Source organism: Equus caballus, chromosome 7, assembly GCF_041296265.1.
Source record: "Equus caballus isolate H_3958 breed thoroughbred chromosome 7, TB-T2T, whole genome shotgun sequence".
NCBI lineage: Eukaryota > Metazoa > Chordata > Mammalia > Perissodactyla > Equidae > Equus > Equus caballus.
This window is the reverse complement of record NC_091690.1, coordinates 11557846-11580513: the sequence shown is the minus strand read 5'-3', so window position 1 is coordinate 11580513 and position 22668 is coordinate 11557846. Positions and strand designations below refer to the sequence as shown.

General features: G+C 37.9%; 1 protein-coding gene across 1 annotated transcript in view; it reads right to left on the bottom strand.

The window, feature by feature from the left end:
- Positions 1-22668, bottom strand: part of ARHGAP42 (Rho GTPase activating protein 42) — a 262991-nt gene that overhangs the window by 154548 nt on the left and 85775 nt on the right. The window contains exon 3 of the mRNA XM_005614996.4: positions 18326-18387. Coding sequence (XP_005615053.1) covers positions 18326-18387 — 62 coding nt within the window. The remainder of the gene's footprint in view (positions 1-18325; positions 18388-22668) is intronic.

The following is a 22668-nucleotide window of genomic DNA, read 5'->3' as shown; positions in this document are numbered from 1 at the left end:
GAAAATTTGAGAAATCATATAGAAATATCCAAATATTAATATTCAAAAATAAAGGGGAAATGCCAAGGATGAAAAAGTAGGACTATGCTACTAAACTTAAAGGGAATATTCTCAAGTCAAGAATTCCTGAATATCAGGAAAAAAAGTAGCTTACTGGCTTAAAAATCAAGTCATTCATGTTCTAACCTTAATCCTCTACATTATTCTGTACTTGGATTTGAAAAGCTCCATAGTCATTGGATCTTATTTAACAAATAAGTATACAGCCTTAATGTAGCAGGCACTGTTCTAAGAGGTTTGCAAATATTAATTCAGTTAATCCTCATAACAATAGGGTTGTTATCTTATTACTAATGGGGAAACTGAAACACAGAAATGTTAAAGTGATGTGCCTAAGGTCACACACAGTTAATGAGAGGCAGATCCATGGTCCACTAATTTCATATTCTGTGCTCTTAACCATTACACTATGCTGCCTCACGTAAAACATCCCAAGCTAAACTTAACACATTCCCCACCCTCTCCCAAACGGCAATCCCTCCACATTCAACCTCATTCTCTAAGTAACCAATTACATGTCCACCTCTTCCATAGCCACTGCCCTTTACTCCCACACAATCAGGTGTTGCCCCGTCAATGCTATTTCCTCTCACCACTTGCTTCCATCCCTTCCTCTCCATCTCCACCGGCAGAGTTATCATTTAGGACCTCATTTCTTCTCAGCATTAATACAATAGCGTCATAACTCATCTGACCTGCCTCTACTCTTCTCCTATGATCTATTCTAAATACGACTGATAAAATTGATTTATTCAGTATGCATGCATCAATCCAGGTCCCTTGCTAAGCGTTGTGAATGCGAAAATGAATCAAAGGCCTGCTGTTGAAGAAGTGACAATCCAGGTCGTCCAGTCCTCCAGGTCCTCCTGTCCAAACTCCTTACCTGTCTTCTGGGTTTTCCACAATATGAATTTTTTTCCTCTACCCTTACACACAAACCAAGTTTTTCCTACTAAAGCCACTCATTTGCTCATGTTCTCTTTCCTATCACAATGCCATCTCCACCACCTCTATATAGTCTGGGTGAAATCCTGCCTGACTATCAAGGCTCAGCTTTCTCAGATATTTCCAGCCAGACAACAGACCAAAGAACCATAGCACCAGGAATCATATAGGATGCATCAGTCTGCCCTGCACTTTCCTGTTTACAAAGAAGCTCTCGTTTACAAAAGCACGTTTAAGTTTATCCTTCTGGTTGACTACATTCTCCGATATTCACCCTGGAATAGCCAGCTCGGCTGAAGAGTCCTTTCTCCCTATACTTCCCTTCCGTCACTTGGCATTTCCTTCCCTCCTCTCCCCTTCTCCTCTATCTGCTGTTGCTGGCACTTAACATTTAAGACCTAGTGCAAATGCTGTCTCCTCTACAAAGCCTTTCTAAGTCCCTCTAGCTAGAAGTCTCTCTCCCTTCTCTGAATTCCCATAACAATTCACCTGTGACTCTCTTCTAACTTTCATCATTTGGTGCATTACTGATGCTATTTACGTACAGCTCCACCAATAACTCAGCACCTCAAGAGCAGACACTTGTCTTATTCATTTCCTATCATACTTATCATAGGACAGAGGCCATCAGATGATAAGGACAATGGATGAGTAATAGATTAATGGTGACTTCATTTATACACGCTGGTCCTGGCCAAGAAGCTAACAAAATTAAAGGAAGTGATCCAGATAACCCCGGACGAAACAGGATGGCAGGACCAGACAGAAGCACATTAAGGGGTAGATCAGCAGGCACTTCTAGCTTCTTTCCAGCAATGTAACACCCTTCTCCTATGGTCTCCCCATGTTAGACCTGTCCTTAGTGTATTGGAGCCAATATGAATGGTTTGTAACTTAGGAAATTATCGTTCCACAAAAGTAGTAAGTAGGAAAGAAACGGAAGACAGGCCAAGCTGGAACTCTGATAACATTCCTACAGACATGACATTCCTACAAACAGACGGTTATAGTATTGATTCGGTTCCATGAACTATCAGTACTCATTCAACAAAGACCTCATGAAGGCCCTGAGAATTGCTGGGGATGGAGACAGCTGAAGAAGCTGTCCTGCATGTGGTTTAGGGCTGCACTTCTGGATACATGTGGGGTTTTCAGTTCTGCTACTTACAAACATCAATGATAAGTAGGCCTCAATTTTTCCATCTATAAAATCGGGATAATAACAGAATTGAGTTCATACAGTGGATATGTGGCTCAAATAAGACTATGCAAGCTAAGTGTTTAACACAGCATCTCACATACAGGAAGGGATTAAGCAACATTAGTTATACAAGTATGTAAAAACTACTATTTGACTTTAAGAAATTTATAATCAAGTTGGAAAAGATTATACTTGCACAAATACTTCATCTGCATTCAATTCAGCAACCATTTCCTGAGCTTCAACGTATTATAAAATGGACAACATTAGGTACTAAAAAGAATCAAGACAAGAGGCTGCTTTGTCTTGAGAGATTATTAAGTCTAGGAGACAAGACCAATAAGCACTATATCTATAATTATCTATAATAAGTCAGATAATGTTAAGGGATACCCTAACTGGATACACTAGAATTTGCTCCGCAGTAAATACACTAGTCCAGTGGTTCTCAATTGGGGATATCTGGCCATGTCTGGAGACATTTTGGCTTGTCCCAAGCAGGAGCGTTGGGGCAGAGGTCTGCTACTGGCATTGCGTGGGTAGAGGACAGAGACACTGCCAAACATCCTGCACAAGACAGTCCTCCACAATGAGGAATCCTTCTGCCCAATATGTCAACAGTGCCAGATCGAGAATCCCTGCTCTCCTCTAACTGTAAATGATTCTGCTCGGGAGCGCCAGGCCCCATCTCTTTCCTGCCCACTGACTGACTCACTTCTGATGGGACAGGTGTCCTGAGGCTTTGGCAGTGTGGAACTCTGCCAGTGTTGCGTAATGGTTGTTTCTCTTGTAGCCTTATTTTCCGTTTGTTCTAGGCCTACCCTTCCATGTGACACCACAGGCCCAAAAAGGCCATGATCAGACTCTATGAAGCTGCCTACACTCCTGGTTTTATCATCCCCCACGGTGGCTCATTTCACTCCCATTCAAGCTCCAGTTACAACAAAGAGACGTTTGCATGAAGATGTCAAACTTATTTTTATGGCCTGCTTTATCTGGGGCTGGCAGTAAAACCTTTTAAAGCTTTGCTTGAAAAGAATAGCAAAAGGTGAAGGAAATTACTGTTACCTAACTGTTGCCAATTAAAATAATGAAGCTTTGAATGGCTAAATTACCCATTGTATAAACATACTTTAGATTAGACTCTTGTTCTATAATGATCATCATTCTTAATCATTTAACAACTTAAAACACACAGTAAAAAATTTTCTTTCATGTTTTGACATTGTCTGCCCCACCACAAAGCATGGTGTGTATCAGCATCTTCTGAAATAGTGGTTTCCTGTTGCTTTGAAACACTCACTGTCTGTTAACCTTGTAAATTCATGGACATAAAGCATATATCGTCGCCCACAACCACATCTAAAAACAAACATCAACCCCAAAGTTATCACACCTATTAAGATGGGTACTACCAAAAAAACAGAAAATAACAGTGTTAGAGCAAATGTTAGGTAGGATGTAGAGAAACTGCAGCCCTTGTGCACTGTTGGCAGGGGTGCAAAATAGTGCAGCCTCTATAGGAAACAGGATGGTGGTTCCTCAACAAATTAAAAGATTAAAGGCAGGATTTCAAAGAGCTATTTACACACTTATATTCATAGCAGCACTATCCAAAATAGCCAGAAGGTGAAAGTAACCCAAGTAACCATCAACAGATGGAGTGATGAACAAAATGTGTTATATACGTACAATGGATTATTATTTAGCATTAAAAAGGAAAGAAATTCTGACACAGGGTACAACATGGACAAACCTTGAGGACATTACGCTAAATGAAAAAAGCCAGTCACAAAAAGGAAAATACTGTACGATTCCACTTATATGAAGTATCTACAGTAGTCAAACTCAGGGAAACAGAAAGTAGAACGATGGTTGCATGGGGTTGGGGGGAGGGTACCAGGAGAGCTGTTTAATGTGTATAGAGGTTCAGTTTTGCAAGATGATCAAGTTCTGGAGACCAGTTGCACAGCAACGTGAATATACTGACTACTAATCTGTACCATTAAAAAATGAGTAAGATGGCAAATTATATGTTATGTGCATTTTACCAGCTAAAAAAAAAAAACACTGAGCCCGCCCTGATGGCCTAGTGGTTAAAGTTCCGTGCTCTCACCACTTGGGCAGCCCAGGTTCAGTTCCCAGTCGCAGAACCACATCACTCACCTATCAGTTGCCATGCTGTTGCAGCGGCTCATATTGAGACCTAGAAGGACTTACAACTGTCAACGAAAATAATCCATAACCAATCTATAAATGAAAATTTAGCAGAGTTTATTCTGAGCTGAAATCTGAGGACCACGGCCCAGGGCCTTTCTTCGTGAAGGAAGAAAGGGCACTGAAGAAGTGGGATGCACAGAGTGGTTATATACCCCCAAACAGGATGTTTCACATAGGATTGAAATGTCCCTTTTACAATAGTCTCAAGACTGCTCTGTCCGCACAGTGATTGATGGAAACAGCAGATAGGTCTGCGGTGTCGGTGAACACAGCAGGATGGCAGGTCTGCTGTCTTGAGCTGGGTGGTCACAGGTGAGCTGGCTGGTCAAAGGTGAGCACAGCAATCAGTTCCTAGCCTAAGGAAAGATGCTTATCCCTAAGGAAATGCCAGTGTGGGGGGAAGTTGCACCTTTATCTTAAGGCCATTTGTTCTTGCCATAGGAAATGTTTTAAAGCAGACATACAATGCGTGCTCAACGGTCACGGTCAGGCCCTTTTGGGAAAAAAAAGTCAGGCCAAATTAGGTTTACACCAAATGGCTTCCTCATATACTCCAATATATCCTATTGCTTGCCATTTCTATTTGTCACAACTATAATATACAACTATGCGCTGGGGATTTGGGGAGGGGGGAAAAAAGAGGAGAACTGGCAACAGATATTGGCTCAGGGTGAATCCTTAAAAAAAAAACAAAAACACTAAGATATTAATATTTAACCTCACTTCTAGGTATTTTCTCGGAATCACTAACTCAAAATTCAAATTTACGATTGTCAATTATACCTCATCACTTTATTCACTCTCACTCCCAGCATAATCTCATCCAACCTCAAACGTGAATTTAAATACCATTTATGCATTAATGATTTCCAAATTTCTTTTTCCAGCCCTGACCTCTCCCCTGACTCTCACTCAACAGCTCCAGTTGACTGTGTAATACTTAACATGTCAGATATGAAATTCTTGAGAACACTCACCACCTGGTTAGCCCCATGATCACTCCATCTCAGGATCCCATCCAGCAAGACCCTCAGATAAGTGGTTCTCAACAGGTCAACTTTGACCCTCAGGGAACAAAATATCCGAAGACATTTTTGGTTGTCATAACTCAGGGGGAAGGGGAGGGGTACATGAAGAGTATATAGACCAGGGATGTCGCTAAATATCCTACAATGCACAGGATCGACGCCCTTGAGAAAAATTTATCTGGCCCAAAATGTCAATAGCACTAAGGTAGAGAAACCTGTGTATGAAGCATAGTTGCCCCCTCTCTCTCACAATCCATATTTATCAGTCATCAAATTACGTTAGTATCACCTACAAAATAAGCCCAGAATCTGATCACTTCCACCACGTTCATCCTGGTGCCAATAATGGTCTCTTACCTATGAAATAACTAAGATAGCCTCCTTACTGGTACCCCCAGTTAGGAGATAAGCATCCAGCCATGTCCTCTATAGTCTAGATAACACAACGGTCAGCGTAATCCTCTAAGATTCTCAATCAGTTCAAGTCACTTCTGTCTAAAAGACCCTTCCACAGAGCAAAAGTCCAATTCCTTAGAAGGTCCTACATACTCTTCACACTCCCACTTTCTCATTTGCTCCCACACTTTAATGACATATGCCTCTTTGCTGTTCCTCACACAATCTCCAGCCTCAGGGTCTCTGCACTTGCTGTTGAGTTGAGTTATCTTAAAAGCACCTGGACCAGAGATCTGTAAGACTAACTGCTGTTCCTTTTGTCTAGTCTCTGCTTAAATGACACCTAATCACTGAGGCCTTCTGCGACTACCCTGCATTAAAACATACCTACACCCCCTCCACTACCTATCCTCCTTTATCTTCCTTTTCCAGAGCAGTGTATACATATATATATATGTATATATCTCCTTCTCCAGGAACTGGAGGAGATCAACAAATATTTGTGGAATAAATGATTGCTCTCTTTCCCAACTATTTCACTTTAGAAAACTACATAAGTTTGCTATGCATACTGGTCTACCATCTGCTTTGCTATAAAAGTACCCAAATTCTACAATGGACAGCTTCAATCTTTGAGCATACGATATAAGCCAAATCTGGCTTAACCTATCATTAATGTGTTCACTATACAAAGTCTTGTTCTCTCAGAAGAAACTGAAGAGAAACCAGATAGCTTCTGGGTATAGTTATTTTTTTAATATAAGCTCCATAAACGAGGTGGTGAATTCGGAGGCTGGTTGTTGGCAATGTCCAGCAGAGTATCAGTCACAGAAGATAATCAAAATCAAAGATATTTAAAGCACATATATCACCTATTCCACTGGTTCCCAATTTCAGTCACCCACATACCCAATTCCATGATTTTGGCCATACCCATGTCCTACATTTTTCCCTATAAATTGATCCACTTCTTTTACTAAGCTTCCGACAAAGCAATAATTTCCATTAAATCTGCAGTTGTTCTTTATTCAATATATATTAAAATAATTATGGAACTAACAAAATGTAAGATGTTCATTCATATAGCACTTAATATCTAACACATTGCTAGTCGTTTCCATTTTACACTTTGGGAAACACAAAATGCTCTTCATTTATTAAAAAAAACTCTGAAGAGCTTAGTGCTTTACTTGATGTCAGCAATTAATTAGAATCAAGACTTTCCCAACTTTGTGTTCTGGTTTCACGCAGACTATGGAAAACACATTGCATGTGCATCACTTAAATAGTATTCTGTTATGTATGATGAGCATAAATTATACTGTGGGTGAAACATAAAGTCAACAGAATTAAAAGTCTCAGATCAGTGGGAATATTTTATTTTGCCATGAGAGACAAATAGAAATGCAGTAATTACTATGTAGAGCACTTTTCTGCCACCAAGGTAGTTAGATATGGTTATACAAATGAAAAGCATATCAGTTTTTCAAACAGCAGTGTTTCTGTTTTTGAAAATATCTTAAAGATCCAAAGGTTTGGCAGAAGTTTGGAAACATGATTAAAGTAAGGTCTTCATAGGATGACCACATTTTCCAAATGAAAAAAGGAAACATAGTATCTTCAGGACCAGCCTGTGTTTTACCACTATACTAGTAAAAAGTTAATCAAATTGCTGTACGCTAGATTGCTACAGTAAATTCTCCTGTCTAGTCTAGTTGGGTGGGAAGAAAAGGAATGTTGGCTAAAATCATTCTCTACTGGTCTTCTACCTAGCTCTCCTTTAATATCTTAAAATAAAGCATCATAATTTCACACATACAAATCCTACACATCTTTTGTTGAGTTATTCTTAAGTATCTTATCCTTTTGTTGCAATTTTTTGAGGTGATGTGCAGAAATAATTTATTTATATCTATCAACCTGGCTAGACTGTCATTACTTCTAATAAGGTATCTGTAGATTATTTAGGATTTTCTATATGAGAAAATCACATCAAGAAATGATAGAATTGGGCCAGCACAGCGGTGTAGTGATCAAGTTTGGTACGCTCTGCTCTGGCGGCCTGGGTTCGTGAGTTCAGATCTTGGGCACGGACCTACAGCACTCAACAAGCCATACTGTGGCGGTAACCCACATATAAAAACAGAGAAAGATTGGCATAGATGTTAGCTCAGGGCCAATCTTCCTCAAACAAAAAGGGGAAGATTGGCAATGGATGTTAGCTCAGGGCCAATCTTCCTCACCAAAAAAAAAAAAAAGAAAGAAAGAAAGAAAAGAAAAAAAGGAATGAAAGAAACAAAATTAAGTCAGATATTTTATGTCTTTGATTTTATTTTACTCCACAGACCAGGGGCCCTCCAAAACAATACTGAATTTAAGCAATAATAGCTCATATTCTTGTCTGATTCCTGATTTTTAAAGTGAATGTTTCTAATGTTTGGATGAATAAATATAATGTTTTCTAATTCCTTTAAAATTTCATACAATTCACTATCATAGTATTCTTTTCAAATGACCATGTTAACTGGAAATTTCTTAAAGCCACTACTATGCTGTAATAGACAAGAGGTGGGTGATTATCCAAATCACAATAACTTTCTTGTTTCTAAAAACAGTCCTGATAGTCAGAGGAACACATGCAACAGATTCCGTCCCCCTGGTCTTGGGTGATTGGTCAAGGGTCTTTAAATGACCTTGGCTGGGCCAATCAGAGCCCTTGTTAAAGTTTTTTTTTTTTTAGTTTACCATGGGAAATGAGACAGGCTCCCTCCAGAAACAACTTCTGTGAGGTATGGTGGGAGCATTTCTGGCCAACATGTGAAAGAAGCCAACTTAAAGAATGAAGAGGACAAGCAAAGCAAAGGCAGAGAGAAAAATCCTCTCAGAGGCCTCAGAGTTTGTGATTCTGGCTGTCCCTAAATCCCACATGCGACATGGACCTTCCCACAGATAAACGAGATGCCCCAGTGTCTTCCTAATCAATTTTCTGATTGTCTAACGAATAACTGTTCTAGGTAACACACAAATAGCAAATTGCATGAAGTAACACAAGGCATCTTGGTAAGAACCCACTTTTGTCTTCAAGTTATGAATTCTGATTCTAGGACAAAGGGCAATTTTGTGAACACTTTGTTACTTTTATTTAGTATTATAACAAAGTAAAATGTAATAAGTTATTATACCATAATTTTACAACAATGTTACCATTGGGAGAAATCAGGTAAAGAATACACAGATTTCTTTGTATTATTCCTTATAATTGTGTGTGAACTTATAATTATCTCAAAATAAAAAAGTTTAATTAAAAACGCTTTCTCTCTTATCTTGATGGTAATTAAATTCACAATTTCTCTTACAGTGCATGAGCATTATGACTCTATGGTTTAATCACAAACAAAGACAAAAACATTTTGCTTACTGAAAAATATATCAACTTCTTATTTCTGAATATCTGGTCGGTCCATCAGCTGCTATTTCCCAACCATTCATAGCTTTACTATTTAAAATTTCCCTTCACGATATCTTTCACCACTGCTTTTCTAGTCTACCTTATGTCTATTTAGGTTTATTTTCTCTGCCCTTTAAAATTAAGTACCCCATCCAGGTCTCAAAAAATTGGGAGGGGGAATCAGTTACCCAATGACTTTATATAAATTTACTTTTTATAATATCAAAGTCTCTTTGTGCTTCCTAACTATCAAAAAAATTTTTAAAACCATCAAAACATGGTTTATAAATGTACTAAAGACTAGTACGTCCCGAGTTGTATCAAAGAAAAATGATGGCTGACACTGCGGAGTAAATGTATTTTTGAAAGTGCAAAGGTAAAAACAGAAATATTTCAACATGCTATGCAATTATAAGACTCCAAGATAAAGCCTATACAATGGGGATAAATGGCGAAGTCAGAGGATAAAAGAACTGAAGATGGGATGAAAGAGTTAGGAAGCACGGCTGCTGTGTCTAAAATATTTACAGCCATAAGCAACAAAAACCTTAACACTCAAAGATTCATGCCAAGTAGCAAAACTAAGAAAAAGACATTTTCAACACAGTTTATATGCTGAGAGCAAAAAGAAGAAAAAAAAAAGAAAATGAATGTGAAAGTTCTTTATTCAAGTATACTATTTTAAATTGACTGCTTTTAAAATAGCACTATCTGGTGGAAAAGTTCCCTTTAAATCTTTCCATATAGTCAAGGTTAATCTTAAAAAAATAAAGCGGTCTTGGGAAACAGGAAAATATAAAGATTGGATGCTTATTGTCAAATATCCATTTACAAATCTTTAAATCTAGCAATTTGACATATACCCATGAAATATGTCAAATTGCTAGATTTATGGCATCAATCATAAGAAAAAAATTCACATCCAAATGTTAATAAAACTAATATACAAAAATACAAACATATTTTAAAATTAGTGCCACCTCAGTTCCCTCTGCTGATTTCTAGCCATGACAGCAGAACTTCTAATAGCATACTACCTTAATTTAAGGAAAGCACGAGCTTCTTTCCTTTCCAAGGGCTAGTAAAGAGCACCACAATGGACTCTGTTTTCCCTCTTACTCCCTTTCCTATACCCTAGGCTGGAAGTGTTAACGAGCAGCGAAATGCCTAAAAGGCAGTCTGCCAGGATAGGCTTCACTGTCCGACCCCTACAATCTATCTACTTTAAGACCTTTTAGAATTTTGACAGACATTTCTAGCTGACATTAAGTGTCCTAAGTCTTTTTCACTTATAGAATCAAAAGACATAATTCACAAATGAACACTTTGAACTATTTTCTGAAATCCTAGCAATTACCCTATTCAAGTTCTTCACACTAAATTAATGAATTTTACTCAAAGAAAGTTTATTTCTCTATTAGACTTTACCTTAAAGAATTAAGTCAAACAGTGAGAAATGGTAAATAGGAAGCTGTGATAACTCTCAACGACCACATTTTCTATTTCTGTATGCACTGCTAAGCACTATACTAAATTTCGGACAACCAAGATTATATATAGTAGGTGTTCTGAAAACAAGGAAAGAAAGAGTACAAAGGAGATCACGATTCTGTCCTCAGCGTGTTTAAAATTTAAATGAAAAAGAGAAGACACAGGATATAACAGAACAGTGAGCTTGAAGTCTGAAGACCTGACACTGAGTCCTTCACATTCAGCTCTATCACCTACTAGTGGTATGTATTACCTGGAGTAACTCACTTACAGTCTGAGCTTAGTTTCAGATTGTTGTAAGAATCAAATAAAAATGTATATAAAAGCACTTTGCGCACTTTAAAAAATACTAATGAATACTACTGCCAATAAAAAGTAAAATCCACTCTGGGTGCAGTCATGATGAATTGTGTGTGATCCGCCACCTCTCAATCCTACCTTCATATTTCACCAGATAACTGGAAATCATGGGAGGCCTCTATAATTCAATAAACACCATCATCAGAACTTTGTATGTGGAGAACATTGAGATGTTTTATTTTCCTAAAATTTCAGATGAAATCACTATATAAAAATCTTGGTACGTAGGCCAGCATACCTAGAGTTTGTTTCTAAGTTAACCTAAGACATACCAGAAATACGATCCATACTCATGTATGTGGAATGTTGGCATATCTGAGACAATAAGAGAAACTGGATGACTTCACAGATAATTGGTCTTAAGCCTATAACAGCATCACTGCCAGAAACTCAGAGATTAATCAATATCACCTACTGATGGCCAATGCAAAAGTTTATGGCAAAAGATTAAAGCAAAATCTTTCATCAACAGAATAAGGACAACAACATTTAAGAAATTCTCCAACTTTGTGAATCCTTGGTTCAGAGGGGCAAAAAAAAAAAGACTTAAATAGGTTTATTGAACATTTTTGGCTCTTACAGGCCAAAATTTGATACAGGAACTGTCAATGGATTGATGGAATAAGTTTCTGCTGAAATATATGCCTGTTTAAATATGATGAAGAATTTGAATATTAATCTAATCTCAAAATGTATAATGCCCATGTTCTTCGAGTTTTTGTAAGATAATGAAATACACCTAAAGTGCTTAATCAGCATCTCATATACTATATTAAAAATACATGTTTGCTATTGTTATTATGCAGTTTTTAATTAAAACAGGGTCTTAGTTTGTAACATTATGGATTATGTGAAGGCTCTGGAGTCCAACAAACTGGGCTTAAATCCTCACAGTACCACTGATTAGCTTTATGCCTTTGAGTTTTTCTCTTCTTTAAAATGGATGTATTAATAGCATAGACCTCAGAGGGTTGCTGTGCAGATTAAATTAGTTAAAAATATGAAGCAACTGTAGCAGTGACTGGTACCTTGAAACTGCTCAGAGTCAGCTGTTACCATCTAAAGCAGTGATTCCCAATAGAAACATAATCCAAACCACATAGTAACCGACATATTTCAGGTGCTCAATAGCCACATATGACTAGTATCTAAGGTACTGGGCACCGCAGATATATTTCTTAAATCTCTTAAGACTCATAAGACTCAAAATCTTATGTCAATAACCAAATAACTTATGTTTCTGATATATTTTTCTTTCTTTCTTTCTTTTTTTTTGCCAGGGAAGATTAGCCGTAAACTAACATCTGTGCCAATCTTCCTCCACTTTTTTTTATATGATGGTCACCACCACAGCATGGCTGACCAGTAGTGTAGGTCCATGCCTGGGATCTGAACCTGTGAACCTGGGCCACTGAAGCAGAGTGTGCTGAATTTAACTACTACACCATGAAGCTGGACCTCATTTTTCCTTTTTTAAATAAAGATCTAAAACTACTTTGATTTTGCCCCCTATTAACCCTTATGTAGGACTGCTTATGTTTTAAAAAGTGTAAGAAAAGAAAATAGAGCTTTTAATACTTTATAAAGGAAGTGAATATTAAGATTATAAATTTCCCTACCAGTCCCTCATGATGTTTTTATTCCAAAGTTATACCCAGACACCTAGCCCATTTCAGGAAAGTGCTTTCATTACCCAAAATAATGAAAAAGACTAATAAAAGATAAAAGAGATATAAATATGAATTTTATATAAATATAAATAATAAAGATAAAAAAGACTAATCTGGGCACTGAATACAAAGAATATAAATCCCAAAAACCTAAAGAAAAATTTGTAACTTAGGTCAAATGTGAATGTTAAATGTTGTGGGTGATAATGGTAAAAAAAAAAAAAAGTTCTTATATTAATCAAAATGAAAACTATAAGAAATAAGTCCATCTGTATAAATTGTTCAAGATAAGCATTATCTAAAATATTCTGAAGTTGAGTCTTCCTCAATTGGTGACAAAGATATAGCTAAGAAGAAAAATCTACATTCACACCCACACCCACACATTTGTCAAGGTCAGGGACACAGTACCCAGAAAGTGAGGGGCCCAGGGGCAGGGGTAGAGGAACAGCACAAGGTGGATCAGATAATTTGGACCCTCTATCCTGAAGCACACTGCAGCCACTGGGTCTACATCCTATTAGCTTCTACCTATTATTGTCTTCTCTCTCTACTACGGTCAAGCGAAGAAATGGGACTTTGAGCAACCCATCCCAACAGCTTTCTCCTGGTTCTCCCACTGATCTAAATCTCCTCTGTTGATTCTACCTCACCTGACCAAACTCAGGACTCCCTGCACCTCAGGGCTCAATCCTCCCACCTTTTCTCTTCTGTCTGCACACTCACAGACTGGGTGATCTCACACATTCCCATAGCTTTAAATGCCCTCTACATGTTGACAACTTCTAAATTTATATCTCTAGTCCCATCTGCTCCCCTGAACTCCAGACTCATATATCCAGCTGCTGCCTAGACAAGGCTACTTACATATCCAGTAGGCACCTAAATAGATTCAAAATTTAACTATTTCTTCCCATCTCCTCCTTCATCTCAATAAATGGCAATATCTTCTACCAGCTGCATTATTTTTCTTTTTAGCACTTACCACCAAACATAATTTGTTTAATGTCTGTTTCTTCCCAGGAGAATGCAAGCTGCACGAGAGCAACTATTTCTGTCCCAATATATAAGGACTAAAGGGGACTAATTTAGGCTGCGTGGAAAATGCAGGCCCCCAGAGGAGACAGACAGGGTGAAGTATGGATGACAAGATGGGGCCAATCACGAGAGGACAGGGATGAGGATGTTAGAGGCAGAGGAAGTGACAAACGCAAGCAAAGGTCCCAGTGCAAAAGAACTTGCAGTGACACACAAGGAAGAGCAGAAAGCAAGTCAGTGGGGATAGAGAAAAAGGAACAGGAGGGAGAGTACTGAGAAGGGAGGAACTGGGGCTGGCGTATGGTTCAAGGGATTCAGGGAGAGGGAATGTCAAGACCAAAGGCCTGGAAGCAAGAGTCAAATTCAGTATTTCAATACAAACAACAAAGAAGAGGTTACCAAGATCTCTTCCAGAAGGCCTCCCTGAGCATCTCATGCTTCCCTAGGGGGTTCTCTTGGTATGTCAGTATTCGTTCAAATTAATTTCGAACAGTCTGGGCTAAAACGGTAGCATTTGCTCCACTGAGTCAGCTATGATCTGAAATAAAATAGAGCAGTCTCTGGTGATACAGAGACTGAAGCAAGCTTACTATGATGTTTACATGGCTTAGAAGCCCCTCTTTGCCTTGGGACCAGTCTCCGAGTCTTGCCACCAGGACATCTGATCTAGGACATCTCTAAACAAAATAATTTAAGAGCTGCATCCTATGGGAAAAAACGCTAACATTTCCAATAAAGACATATTTGAAAAAAAAAAAAAGAAAAGCTTATGTCACTTATCAATACCATATTCTAACTGTAAGTAATAAGCATTTTACTAAGGCCATTACAAAGCGTTACTATTTCTTATATTTATGTCATTAAAAGGCTGTTCTTGTGTAGCCACGTGATTGCAGGTGTCAATCAACTTCTTAGAAAATGCTGCATCACGGAAGATGGTTTTTCAAGTAAGAAGTATGAGACAGGACAATCTATACCCTCAAAAGTTTCTAAAATGGGTATTTCCTATTACTTTCACTTTGAGTCACTTTTTGTTTCATTTTTACTATGCATTTTTGGTTGGCTTTAGCAGAATATGCTTTAAAAACTCAATACTTAAAGTTTGTAAGGAGCTAAGAGGAGGTTCCATTTCTAAAAATCAATGTTTCTTTGGGATCTTTTTCTGCAAATAGTCTTTACGTTACCCAGAGGATGTATTCATCTTACAAAGTATGGCAAATCATTGGAAACAAGAGAATATGTTTAAATTATTGTGTCCTTTTTCATCTTGTTGAGATTTTATTTTTGCTTGGTCACTTAGGTTTCGGTCAAATTTAATTAATACATAATAAGTCATGATTTATTACTGAAATAACAGAATGATTAAGTGGCTTTATAATCAATTATAGAACTCCTTTACACTTTCCTAGAACACTTAAAATATTCCACTTTCTAAATGAGCACTAATTTTTAAAACACAAATTCCTCAGCACATTTTGCCCAAAATCTGCTACCAGTTATGCCTTCAGTTGTAGTAACATCATATGACTGATTAATCACTCCAATATTTAGATTTATATGTTTGACTCCTCTTATATAATCTTTGCGGAAATGCAATCCATTAAGCTTTATCTATAGAGATTTTTCTTCACTGTTTTACATTCTTTATTTCAGACCCTCTCTGAAACAGGTAAAGCAAGCAAAACCCACAATATGACTTCACTCACGAATGCAGAATTTCCTCCTTGCCCTAACATGAGAAACATGGCTGACGGCAGAAGTGAAGACCTTTTAAACACTAAAAGCTGGTGGTCCAGTCTCCATCTCCATTGCTTATAAGACACTCTACCACGTTCCTCAGTCATTTCTTCTCCTTGAACTTTATACTTAATCCTGTCATCATACTGGATGATCTCAAGATCCTGCTCATAAAGTATCCAAACCTCTGAGCCCAGCTTTCTCAATTTTTAAGGTCTATCTCCCTGCATAGCCACATCCTAACTTCAGCATTATCTGTTCCAGCTCCATCGCCAAGTTCAGCGTATGTTTCAACTCTCACTCCTGATCACAACTTCCTTGTCCCCTCTTAGAATCTCCATTGTTCTAGTGAAGCTTCAGCACAACTAAGTAGTCATGCTTGCCCTCTCTGCTTTCTAATCGAACGCTATCAATAGCCTCCTGCCTCATTTATCACTATACTCATTCAGGACCCATTTTCACATTATACAAATCCATATCCCTATAATTTAGCACCATGTCTTCCATGCCAGCCACCAACTTGAATCTGGCCTTCATACTGTTCTTGCTGCTCACATTGCAGGGTTCTGGGTTTTGCTAGAAAAACTATGAAAGCATGGTAATTAGTCTTTCCTTGACATATTTATGATGTCTAACTTCAACAGCCTTTATTGTTGACCAGTAGTCCTTTTTCTCTTGTATAACCTGCTCATGGCTGTTTTAAACTATTTCTACAAACTCCTCTCACAGCAGATGTCCATTCTTTCCTAACACTATTATCCACCTGTTCAACCAATTGACTTACTGTGCAAAGTCCTATGTTTTAACCAATCCTCTCTTCCTTTTCTCCCAGCGTGAGGAAAAGCTTTTCCCCTGGTGCCTGCAGGCCTCCTCAGTGCTTTAAGAACATTCCCTTGGCTCTTTTTTCTCCTGTAACCTACAATACACTTTCTCATATTACTTAAACTAATAAATTTTCTAAAAATATAGCCCATGCTAGTTTGGTTTATCACTCTCTTGAACTATCTGCACAGGATTTGAATCACAACCTCACTCAACCAGGAATCGTTTATTCCCCTGGCTTCCATGCCATCTCCAACTCCATTTGCACATCTATATCACCAGTCTTTCCCATTTCTGTCATCAGCTCCTCTTCTGGGCCAAAAGCACAGATACTGCCCATATCTCCCCACAGAACTTGGACTTCTTTTGTTTAGCTCATAGAGCTAGAGTGAGGATTATATATAAAGCACTTAAAACAGTGTCCTATTAGCCTAAAGACTCCAATAAAAGTCCACCTCCAATTAAAGTTACCTCTCTCTGACCTCCCCAGAAAGGGTCAGTCTCCCATAGTGGCTTATATGTATCTAGTACAGATCACATTGTATGGCTGTCTCTCTGATACTGGGACCAGACCCATGGTAGGCTGACGTTTCGTAAGAGAATATGGTCACTCATCTCCCCGACATTTCTTCCCCATCTTATCTCTCTCTCACATGGCCGCCAAATTAATCTCTCCTGAATCCCATCTTGAGCCTCTCAATCTTCTATTCCAAAACTTCTAGCAATTTTCCCATTGCCTATAACAAACATCAAAACTTTCTTAGCCCAGCTCTTAAACCCCGCATATCGCCAAAACTCCCAATCAATCTTCCAATACCTTCTAAGAACCACCTGCCTTATTCTACAAACATACACAGTACTTCCTTCCACCTTGTGGCCTCTGCTCAAGTTCATTTATATGACTCCCACGTCCTACTTGTGTGATTCTTCCTTACCTCATCCAATGCTCCCTATCACTAAGGCCACCTTAAAGACGCCCTCCTCAAATTGCTCTTCCTTATCCATCTAGCAAATGATACCAAACCATGCTGCATTTCTAGCACATTTAGTCCGTACTTAAGTATTTTATTTATCTGCATATATAATTCCCAAACAGGATGGTGAAGTCAGTGATATCAAAGATGATGTTTTAAACAAGTCTGTAACCTTCACTGTAACTGACAATCAACATCTCTATCACTATCAACATTGATTCATTATGCGTCAGGTGCTGCTACAAATGTTTTACAACAATCCTTTGGGATATATATTGTTTTTCTCAACAAATAGGAAACCTGGGGCACAGAGAAGGGCCTTCACAGAAATTTGAACACAATGGCTACAAAATCATATTTGTGAATGAATAAATATATTACTAATAATTACACTCTGATACTGTCATAGAAATTAATCCATCAAGCTAGAAGGTTTCCTCACTCTTCCCAGCCCAGCAAAATCCTTTCAGCCTTCAAGACCCAATTCAAATGTCTTTCCAAGAAAGAAAGTCTCCTGCTTTTCAAGAAAGTCTCCTACTAACACCCTGGCCAAGTTAGTTGCTCCTTCTGTGAAGTGTCCTTAATACTTGTGTCTTTATTATAACACTAAGGTTATTAGAAGCTTGCTCAATTAGAGTGGGTTTCTGAATGGCAGTTTGTTCAATATTTTTAATTCTCAGAACAATTAACTGGAAAGCAAAATGAATGCAATTTACATCTGCTGAACAAACGAAATAAATAGAAATGGTACATCTTACAAGCAATATTTGATCATCATACTCACAATAGTACATACTCATAACAGTGACATCATACTCACAATAGTACACCAAATTATAAGGTCTGGTATGGCTAAGTCTAATTCAGAAGGTCTAGTCTTCCTTTTAATACGTCCAAACAAAGCAGCATTCCTAAGAAACGGGGAATACACTTACCAGTCTTCTCCTTTCTTCTTCGACTGCAATGAGTAGTCTCGCAAATTCCTTAAGTGACTGAGCTATTTAGAAAATAAATTTTAAAAAAAAGAATTAACCTTTTTTTATTGCTAATATCTAATTGCACAGGAATAAACATTACAATGAAGCTAGTTGTAAACTTGTACATATTCTGAAGTTTTATGTGTTTATAAGCATAAAACAGTATATACCACAGGAGCTCAATGACTAACAGCTATATGTCAGTGTGCTGCAAATTGAAGTTTAGCACGTATCAAGTATAATGTTTTTCCTTCAAAGACACTACAGGAATAGTGTTTATATATAGTTTATACACTTAATATATATAAAACTAACACATCAATAAATAAAAGTACAGTATTGGAATCACTTCTAAACAGAATCCTACAAATAATGAAAAATGTATTAGATCAATAAGAAGCAATAAATCCAATACTATTTAGATGTACTTAGGAGCAGTCAGTAATGCAAGGTCTCCCACTAACTTCTTCCTAGAAGTTCAACAGTTATAGATACTTAAAAACAGATTCTGTATTCTGTATTACTCCCATACTCAAAGTATTTTAGACTTTTGCTAGTCAGCGTGGTCAGAAGGACCACCAGCCTCAGCATTTTGGAAGTTTGTTAGAAATATACACTCTCAGTCCCCACCCCAAAATCTGCACTTTAACAAGCTCCTCAGGCAATCCGTTTGCATATTAAAGTTGAAAGCACTGCTCTAGAAAACTATCTGAAGCTATATTGCTGTGGCCTGGGAAGAGGATCAAGTATTCAGAAACACTGGGAGAACAAACCCCCCCAAAAATAAACAGGGAGCTACAGTATCATATTCTTAAAAATGCATAGTCCCATGGAGGCTGGCCCCATGGCCGAGTGGTTAAGTTCGTGCGCTCTGCTTTGGTGACCCAGGGTTGTGCCAGTTCGAATCCTGGGCGCGGACATGGCACCGCTCATCACGCCACGCTGAGGCGGCATCCCATATACCACAACTGGAAGGACCCACAACTATGTACTGGGGGGCTTTGGGAGAAAAAGGAAAAATAAAATCTTTGGAAAAAAAAACTGCATAGTCCCAAGTGGCAACTGTGAAAGAGTAATTCGTCCACATCAATTCCTGTACCTTATGCTTAATATGGATTATTAACTAAAGTCAGAATGTTTGGATCACAAAACTAACAAAACAAATAAGGTGAATGCAAGATTTATTTTTATTTAAGCTTTGAACTCTCCCTCCCCGTCCTTAATTCTTTAGGCTCCCCACCTCTTCCTTCACCCACACTAATACTGCAAACATTCTGTGAGACCGGGAGTGTAGCAAGTCTAGCATAAAGCCTACCATAAAGGCAGGGAAGAGAGGAAAACAAATCAAGTCTCATCAACAGAACTCTAAAGACAAAGAATGTTTTCAATTCAAGAATTCAAAATTCCAATCTAGGATTTTTTTTCTCTTTTCAGAACTACTAGGTTTGTATTAACTAAGCTGGTTTGAAACGCTATCCCTGTGATTACTTCACACTGGGTTTTATTCAGTTACCAAAACAGAAATCACAGGATTACCTGGGAGACTCAGATTAATCTGATAAACACATTAATGGCATTAGAGTAAGTATAACTTTTTTTTAAACGTTTAGAAAAATGAGACTTTAATTTCTGCAAAAATAACTATCACTGCAATAATACTGCCCAGTTTTGACAAAAGAAAGTTGAACAGAAAAACATTTTACAAATATATCGAAAATCTTAACTGGAGTATGTGATAGCATATTATATTTTTGTACTTTTGCTAAAAAAAAGTATTCTATGATCATTCTGGCAGCTATCTACTGCCACAGAAGATCTCTATTGGCGAGCCTGAAAAAAATGGCAATAAAACTTCAGATGATGGAAGACAACGTTAACATGTCTACAGAGAAAGAAGCCAAGAGGTGGGTCAGTTTGGGCTACAGGAATTGGAGGTAGCACGTCCTATGATAATGAGAAATTAGAGGAGATCTAAATAGAAAGAGTACTTGAAAGTCTGTATAAGAAACACTTTAACTCCAGATTTCTATTCAATGCCTCTCAACATTTTTATAAATATCAGAAAAACCCACAACAAACAACAACAGAAAACTTACCCCACATGCTTCCTTTTACTGGAAGCTATTGGATAATGCACTCTAACAAAACATGGGAATAAATCCAGAGAAGAGGATATGGAATCTAGAAATAAAACATCCAATATAGCAGAGCAGTAAATGGAACTCTCAGGACAGCACAGAGATATTCCAGGACAACAGTCGTGCAAAAGGTCCAGACAGGATCTTGTTTAGATTGGAGGAACAGGTTAGGGGCTCCAGGAAATGTCTCCAGAGAAAGGTAAATAGAACAGATCAATATCCTGACATATCTGAATGCAATGAGAGGAAATTCATTTTTTTGTTTTTTAAGAAAATTCAAAGGCAATTATTAACTCCTCGGTAAACAAAGCTATACAAGCAACACAATCAAAATAAATGAAATGGCTGAGGGCCGGCCCCATGGCACAGCGGTTAAGTTCACACATTACGCCTTGGCAACCTGGGGTTTGCCGGGTTGGATCCTGGGTGCAGACCTACACACTGCTTGGCAAGCCATGCTTAGCAGGCATCCCACATACAAAACAGAGGAAGATGAGCACAGATATTAGCTCAGGGCCAGTCTTCCTCAGCAAAAAGAGGAGGATTGGCAGTTGCTGTTAGCTCAGGGCTAATGTTCCTCCAAAAAACAAAAAAAAGAAAAGAAAGAAATAGCTGAGTTGTAACATGTACAAAGTCACTGTACTACAAACATTAAAAATGGATTTTGCCAAAATTAAGTTTTAACTCTATTGAGAGAATAGGGGAAAAGAGCATGTAAAACAGTTGAACTCAAGACATAGTGTGACAGCAGTAGAAAGTGAAAAGATGGTATCTAAAAGCTGGAAAAAAAAAATCAAGTAGCAGTAAGATAATAATGGTCTCAAAAGAAATAGCAGAAATGGCTAAAAGTTCAAAGTGGTCTTTCTGGGGAATTAAGAATTAAGTGGTGGGAACTGGTAGACAGGAGACTGCTAGTTTTTGTTAAGCCTAATAAATCTGTAACTTTTAAAACAAATAATGAAAAATAAAAGATGCTACAAATACTTTATTTTCCTACTAGCCTAAATTGTAGGGAGGGCATAGATCATATATTATTAATTTTCCCAAAGGGTTAAGTAATACTTAGCCCATATATGCCTGTTGACAGCTATTTCTGGAATAAAAATATAGCTTGATTTTAGACTGGCAGGGCTACACTACAACCTCCCACTTGGTCAACCCAGAAAATGATCACTGGCCCATGTAATAGTGCCTAGTAGTCCCAGGCAGTATTTTACCACGATGACTGCAGAAGTCCACAGGTTTCCCCAAGGTAACTACTCCCAGAGTAAATTGTGGAGTAGCCTTAAATCAGATTTTGGTTACAAGTAAGGAAACTCAGGTTCTCATTTTGCTGTTGTATCTCTTTGTCCACAAATAAATGATGCTGTTTTCTGCTTTACTTGAATGGTTTTCCGGTCTGTTTCCCATATAAATACTATTTATAGACTCAGTATAATAATAGCTGATTATAATGAGAACGTCTGAGAAGAAAAATTTTAACATGCAAAAGCAATTGCATGTCTGGTTTCTTGCAACAGAAACGACTTTCCCTCCAGCAGTTTTCTGGGTCTGCCCCAATTTGACAGTAAGTTTTATTCCCTCTTTGTCTTTTGTTGATTTTTCAGGTAAATGACTTCAAAAAACTAAGATTGTTGTCTTTATATATTATAGTCTCGGTTCCACAGAAGTGTATGTTTCTTGGTCCAAAAGAAGATATTCAAGGTCATCATTTGTTCTATAAGAAAATGAACAGCCAGGAACACTAAATATTTATTTCATGAATTAGTGACAGCAATCTACTAACTTTTCAAACCCATATCTAATATTTTCCCCTAAATTTTATTTATAATGATGTCAAAGTATTGCATTAATAGTTTACTCAGCACAACAAAACATAACACAGAAAGAAAATGGGATAGCCAGTCACTTCCCCGCTTGCCCCACCCTCAAAGTCTAACAGGAACCTCTGTCATAAGTCAGTCAGATCTAAGCTACCTAGTGTACCCCAGCAGCTCGCTAAAGATTAGAGGCCGGTGTTAGAATTTCTGGTGCATGGGACCCACAAATGCCTTAAGAGACCACAAAAACTGGAAGGAGTCCATTCTCCACCAGACCTTGGGCACAAAACATACACAAAATGACCCCCCAGCACCCATCCCAGTGCCTTACATAAAAAGTTAT